A 7,315-nucleotide genomic window follows, 5' to 3' on the forward strand; every position below is an offset into this window, starting at 1 on the left:
GCCAACACTGGCACACAAAAAAACAGAGGGAATATCTTTTTTTACATTCACAATGCAGAAGTAGGTTTTTATTATTATTATTATTATTATTATTATTATTATTATTATTATTATTATTATTATTATTATTATTATTATTATTATTATTATTATTCATTATTCAGGCAACCTCACAAAAAAACCAGGGACAAAAATCAAATATTAATACCTTTGGTGCCTTGTTGATAAATGTACCAACTACTGCCATATTTTTGTTACATTATGCTGAGCACTCAAATGTTTCCTTTATTTGTTTATTGCTTCTTAAGAAGTGATGATTGTTTTAAACACGGTAGTGTTTTAGCTACCTGTCTACTCACATGTACCTGAATACAACAGTAAAAGAAAAAAAACTACTACAGAGATTTGTCTGAGTTTATTTCTTTTTTGACACATTTTACAAAATTGTGAAGATAGCACATCTACAAGCTCACATGCTGTGGTGCAACGCATTGTGAGCTTGTAGATCGACTTTTTTTTGTTATGAATACAGGTTGAGTGTGTGCCTTGAGATTATTTTTTCAAAGATATTTTTGGGGACTTTTTCTGCCTTTATTGATAGGAACAGTAGACTGACAGGAAATGGGGAGAGAGAGATAGGGGGGTGACGCGCAGCAAAGGTCGTCGGGATCGGGAGTGGAACCAGCTACACGCTGTCAGGCTGGATTACCAGCCTAGGTGCCCAGACGGTTACGCCAACCATCCAGGCCGTGCATAGAGATTTTGACTTGATTTGATTTGGGCACAGAAAGTTTGAAAGCCTCTGGCCCTGATTTTAGCACACCTTTGTACTTATGAGCTTTACAAAAATAGAATATTTACATCACAACTGGAACTAGTAACTAAGGTTTTCAAATAATTGTAGTGGAGTTGAAGTATAATATTTGCCTCTGAGATGTAGTGGAGTAGAAGTAAAAGTACTGAAAATTAGGCACTTCTACATTCCAGATCGGGGTCTGCAGCCAAATTCATATCAATTTGCGGGTCCTTGACATGAAAATATTTGAGAACCACTTGATTGAAGGGGCAGTGGATAGAGGAATGGATAGAGCAGCTGTATGACAAGCAGGCGGTAAGAGGTTCAACTCCCACCCTCGCCAGGGTTAAAAACGTTATATTTGAAATCCGAACGTTTATGTAGATGCAGGGTCAAAAATGGAGAAAGTGCAAACACCAGGTTGAAGTTCATCCATGATGGTCATGACAGATTCAGACTGCACTAGCGGTTTGTTTACATTCGACCGCATGGCTCATTTGCATAAGACATTACCATTGTATCCCACTGAGGGTTAGGGTTATTTTTTATATATATTTTTTTAAGACTTACAGTCCCCCCCCCCCCGCCCCCCTCCTGGGAAAAAATCTCCTGTTATCGGACAGTCTGAGGTTGGCAGGTATGGGTAAGCCCCTTGAGATCATGCAGCATCTGGTTTTCAAGGGATTCCAAAATAATGAACCCTCATAATGAACCCTGATCATGAGTGGATGTATTTGCAGATTCAATCATTCTGTCAAGGTGAGAGCTGTTAAGTTCAAACATCTACTGTATCTGAAATGCTTGGTGGTGCAAGAGAAAAGCTAAGGTCCCACAATCAGAAGGTTGTGAGTTTGAATCTTGGTCCCGGTGAATATTTATTTTTGGTCAAAGTAAAAAGTTCAATATTATATTGCACATTTTATTGCAAGAGTGTTTGAAAATAGCAGATCTACAAGCGACACGTTGTGAGCGTGTAGATAATAGGCGATGCATATGCAGGTAGGTTGCTTATAATTGTGGTCTTGTTTTCCTAGACCTGGTTGCTTATTTCTGTCACAAAATATGGCAACACTGACGTCGTCGTCGATATGATGTTCCACTGTAACCATTAAAAAGACATCCATACAACAACGCCGACACGCCGTTCATACGACGTCTATGCGACGTCCAGGTCAGACCTCAGTAACCACCAAAAAAACCCAAAACCAACCAGACATTTTACACAACGCCGATACGCCGTGCCTACGACGTCAGCACGACGTCCAGGACCTCAGTAAGTGGTCTCATGTTGTTGCCACGACACCTGCTGGCTGAAAAAAATCAATGCATTGTTTTATGTCAAGGTTTTATGTCAAATCGTTTCTAAACTATTTAAATACAACACTGTTTGAGAAACTAGTTGAAAAATCTATAGCCACCAAATGTTTCCAAAGTGACAATAACAGCCACTGTACTTGATTACAAAAAACTAGTATAGATGGGTTTCCGCGCGACGTCATCACAGAGCAGAGTGCGCAATCTGCGCATGCGCGGGGGAGAACGAACCGGAAGCGCCATTCACTCTATTGTTATTTTCGGGATTTAGATAGGCATAATGCTGCTATTATAGGCATAATAGGCATAATGCTGCTATTATATACAAACAGATCCAACTTCCGACAAATCATTTTTATTGAGTAAAGAAGATATTACAAACTGCATCATTTAATCTACTTTCATTAAACCTGGTGAAGACCATTTATTTTCTGAATGTACAATGGCCAGAGCTGCTGCGGGTAATAGCGCCCTCTACAGGCTCATCCCGCCACTGCGCGCGCATCATCCTCTCATGTTTACAAACAGGAAACCCATCTATAGTTCTGGTTGATTAAAACTGCTATAGTTTTGGTCATAAAACTAAGAAATTAATTAGTGGATGTATTTGAGATTCAGTCAACCTGTGAAGGTGAGAGGTGATATGTTTAAACATCTCATTCATTAAAAATGTCTGGTGGTGCAAGAGAAAAGCTGAGGTTCCACGATTAGAAAGTTGTGGGTTTGAATCTTGGTCCCGGTGAATATTTATTTTTGGTCAAAGTAAAAAGTTCAATATTATATTGCACATTTTATTGCAAGATCGAGTGTTTGAAAATAGCAGATCTACAAGCGACGCGTTGTGAGCTTGTAGATAATAGGCGATGCATATGCAGGTAAGGTAGGTTGCTTATAATTGTGGTCTTGTTTTCCTAGACCTGGTTGCTTATTTCTGTCACAAAATATGGCAACACTGACGTCCGAGTCAGACGACGTCATATGATGTTCCACTGTAACCATCAAAAAGACATCCATACAACAACGCAGACACGCCGTTCATACGACGTCTATACGACGTCCAGGTCAGACCTCAGTAACCACCAAAAAAAACAAACAAAAAAAAAACAGACATTTTACACAACGCCGATACGCCGTGCCTACGACGTCAACACGACGTCCAGGACCTCAGTAAGTGGTCTCATGTTGTTGCCACGACACCTGCTGGCTGAAAAAAATCAATGCATTGTTTTATGTCAAGGTTTTATGTCAAATAGTTTCTAAACTATTTCAATACAACACTGTTTGAGAAACTAGTTGAAAACACTATAGCCACCAAATGTTTCCAAAGTGACAATAACAGCCACTGTAATTGATTACAAAAAAACTAGTATAGTTCTGGTTGATTAAAACTGCTATAGTTTTGGTCATAAAACTAAGAAATTAGTTAGTGGATGTATTTGGAGATTCAGTCAACCAGTCAAGGTGAGAGTTGTCTAGTTTAAACATCTGAACCATTAGAAATGTCTGGTGGTGCAAGAGAAGAGCTGAAGATCCACAATTAGAAGGTTGTGGGTTTGAATCTTGGTCCTGGTGAATATTTATTTTTGGTCTTTGGTCATATGTTTAACCGTGTGTACAGATTACAGTTAATATAGGAATAGAAGACTTTATTTATATGATAGAAATGGATAGAAATATTATGTCTATGTGTGTAGATGTATGTGGAAGGAAAAGAAAATATACTTCATTGCTGTAAATGAGTAATGTAATAATAATATAACATGTGTGTACGGTTTGTCTCCATCACTGAAAATAAATGATACATTTACAGGGAGGCAAACAGACATAAAACTGTTGTCCTGTTGGGGGAGGGGGAGGGGCTAGTTGGGGGGAATAAGAAGTGCCATTGCAACACCCCACCCTTCTAATAATAAAACTATTAAATCCCACATGGATTTAATAGTCTGTTTCTCATCTTCACTTCAGTTTGTCTACCAATGAGGAACAGTTAGGGCTTAGTGTCTTACGCATAGACATTTTGACACATTACCGGGACCGAGACATGAACCTGCGACTTTCTGTTTGCCAGGCAGCCTCTCTACCCATTCAGCTGCCTCCTTTTAACAATACAGTGGTTCTCAAACACCTTCATCTCAAAAGGGGGTGGAGCCTGGAGTCAGCAAAATCAGCTAACTCCACCCCCCTTTGGTGGAGTTAGCTGGACAGTTTGAGGATCCAATGGAGTTAGCTGGTTTTGTTAGAAGCGCTTTTTAATACTTTTCATTGGTTCAATTTTTTATTTTTATGAACACACAGACGTAAATGGTGTTGAATAGCACTGATTTATGAAAAAAATGTAAAAGCTAAAAAATGGCGTTATCTGGTTTCTGCCCGACAGCAACAATATTAACACGTATACTATAGAGCATATTAACATGTATAGAGCATATTAATGAAATAGAAAATGAAGTAAAAGTAAAAAAAAATCCAAACAGAATAGTGGCCGTCGGACCATTAGCCCGCCTCCTCGTCCATTCATGTGGGCAGGCAGCTAATCACCACCGTATCCATTCAGCAGAGCGACCCTCGCCTATATAGTGATGCAAATGTGTGCCTTTGTCTTCATGGGGTACCAGGAGTGCCATGGGGTGGGGGTCTACTCTGGGCCATCACCTGTACTCACCTGGCATAAAAGGGGCTCTGAGAGCAGCTTGAGCTAAACTACATGAAGAGACCACCGCTGAAGAATTGATTGATTGATTTGCATATTGTTTTTATTAACGTTTTTACAGATATACTGTATATAGTTTTTGTTCAAGAATGAACTCGATTGCAATAACATTGGTCCAACACAATAGTTCTTTTAAAATAAATAAATAACGAATAAATGAATAATTCTAAACTTAGCGTGCAGACGCTAATGGTAAAAGAAAAGAAATGCTTTATTTACATCATAGGATCATCATCGGAATACATATATGGCTGATGCACATTTAGCTGTCAACCGGCGTGGAAAATCATCGGTTAGCTCTCTTGAAAACCTTTCTTGGCATCCTGTGAGGTCATGCCGTCCACATTCCTTGTTGCCAGTGGATCCGGGATGCCGATCCCAGTCTGACACGGTTACTGCCAGGTGTACAAACACAGACCCTGTGTCTGTCCGTCTGTCTGTCTGTCCTTCCATCTGTCTGCTGTGGTCTGGGGGGGCCAGTGCTACCATGAGTCTGTGTGACGTAGGTGGGGAGGGTTTAACTACTTAAACCCTCTGTTCTTAGTACAGTTTTTCCCCCCGTCTACACCAAATCTCTTCGCAAAAAATTGCAGATCTACAAGCTCACAACAACGCGTCGTGGCTTGCAGATCTGCATTTATTTTGGAAAATGCCCCCCTCCCCCTTCCCCAGAAAAGTAATTCAGGTGGTTAACGCACAGAGCTGTTACGGCGTGCATAAGCCTGTCCGCACAGCATGTACTCCATCTCCTGGAAGCACATGCTCTGCACGGAGATGGCAGAGGCCCCTTTGTTCTTGAAGCCAGCCTTGATGTAGAAGGGCACCAGGAAATCCTCACAGATGAGCAGAGCTCTCCGGAGGCCGGGCACGCAGCGCAAGTACTGCAGGTAGCGCCACAGCAGGATGGAGCCCTTGCCCTGCTGCCGGCAGTGACGGTGCACCGATAGCACATGGATGTGCACCGTGGGGGTGTCTGGAACATGCTGAGTCATGGCCTCCTATGTTGGAAAAGTACAAAGAAAGAAACGTTAATGTCATTTTGATTAATAGTCACCTGCTGTCTTACATGTTTGTGGGTAAAATTACTATTCAGAATTTGAAATACACTTTATTTTCAACGATTGTATTGTGTTTCAATGAAGGTGTTTTTGCTGAGTGTGCAGAATCAGTTGTGGTTCCTTGCCTGTGAAAGCCTCTCTTTGTCCCAGCCTGAGCCAATGATGAAGGCGACCAACTGTCCCTCCTCGAACCAACCCAGGGACAGCTGTGGACACTGGCCCAGGAAGTTCAGGACTTCATCCAGAGTGAGTGGGCACTCTCCAGACACGGAGATGAATGCTTTGGGAGGGACAAAAGAAATGGTCAACAAAGACAAAGGTCATGTCTGAAGGACAGATACGTAAGATGAACAGAATAATTAAGCATCAATAGAATTTATATTCTAATAGCCCATATTATAATAATAGCTTTTTTTTAAAACAGCACATGGTTAGTATTTGGTATTGACATTTTTTTTTAGCATTGAATTTGTACTTATTTGGGGTAATCCTATCAGGTTCATCTAAGTAGACAAGTAACTGATGAGTCAGAGGAAAGTGTTTTACCCTTACATTTCTATAAGAAAGCAATGTTCTGGATGCAGATTACACTACAAACCTCTGAGTGTAAAAATTGACCTGTACAAAGGGGCAGTGGGTGAAGCGGTGGACATACCTTCCCTCTCGATCTCAAACACGCTGATGGCGTCCTGCGGCGTGAGGTTCCTGAACTCGCTGGCGGGGAGCGTGTGCCGCCGCTGCGACAGCCGAGCGCTGCTGACCCCTCCGACGGGCGTCTTCAGGAAGAAGGGCTTGAGGAACGGCGAGCTTCTGACCTGTTGTGTCATGCTGACTGAATAACCAGCTAGAAGCCTTTTTTCTATCCACTCTCTTTATTTGTATTGTTTTCTCCTGATGCTATACTACCCGATGCTGGGTGAATAACTGAGAATGTCAGATGCTGGTAAAAGGCTCAGGTCACTGTGATTGAAGGCTCACCAGCGATGCTGCGTTTCCAGATCTCTCCACTCTAAAGTCAGTGTCATGCAGGAGAGATCCAGACAACCGTGTCCTGCTCCTGTCGCCCTCCACTGCGCCTCCTCTTCACCCTGCACTCTCATACCCTCCCTCCTCCCTCTGTCTTGATCTGGTCTCATAAAGTGGCCATCTCTAAAGTAGGATAACTGTCTGCACACGTGTCTCTAAAGTCTCCAAATCCTCTGCTATCCAAACGAACAGAGCTTGCATTGCTCATGTGTTATCTCTATTTTATTTGTATTAAATAGTCTTACATGTATTGTGTCAGTAACTACAGCCTTAGTACATAGACATGGTTGCTTTTGATATGCCTTCTGTATACTGTTCAGAGTGCGTATAGCAATGTCATTGTCATTTAATCATGCATTTCACAACCTGTGATTTGTTCAAGTTGGGTCACAGCTGTTCCAAGTGTGCGTT

The 7,315-nt window shown here is 41.5% G+C and overlaps 1 protein-coding gene across 1 annotated transcript; it reads right to left on the reverse strand.

The window, feature by feature from the left end:
• Positions 1 to 5,509: 5,509 nt before the first annotated feature.
• Positions 5,510 to 6,705, reverse strand: aanat2 (arylalkylamine N-acetyltransferase 2; the record flags this gene model as incomplete). Its single annotated transcript, XM_080448182.1, has 3 exons — positions 5,510 to 5,818; positions 6,004 to 6,158; positions 6,534 to 6,705. The coding sequence occupies 3 exons, from the start codon at positions 6,703 to 6,705 to the stop codon at positions 5,510 to 5,512; spliced, it is 636 nt and encodes a 211-aa protein (XP_080304308.1).
• Positions 6,706 to 7,315: the final 610 nt, after the last annotated feature.

Source organism: Gymnoscopelus braueri (assembly GCF_963280865.1).
Source record: "Gymnoscopelus braueri genome assembly, chromosome: 13".
NCBI lineage: Eukaryota > Metazoa > Chordata > Actinopteri > Myctophiformes > Myctophidae > Gymnoscopelus > Gymnoscopelus braueri.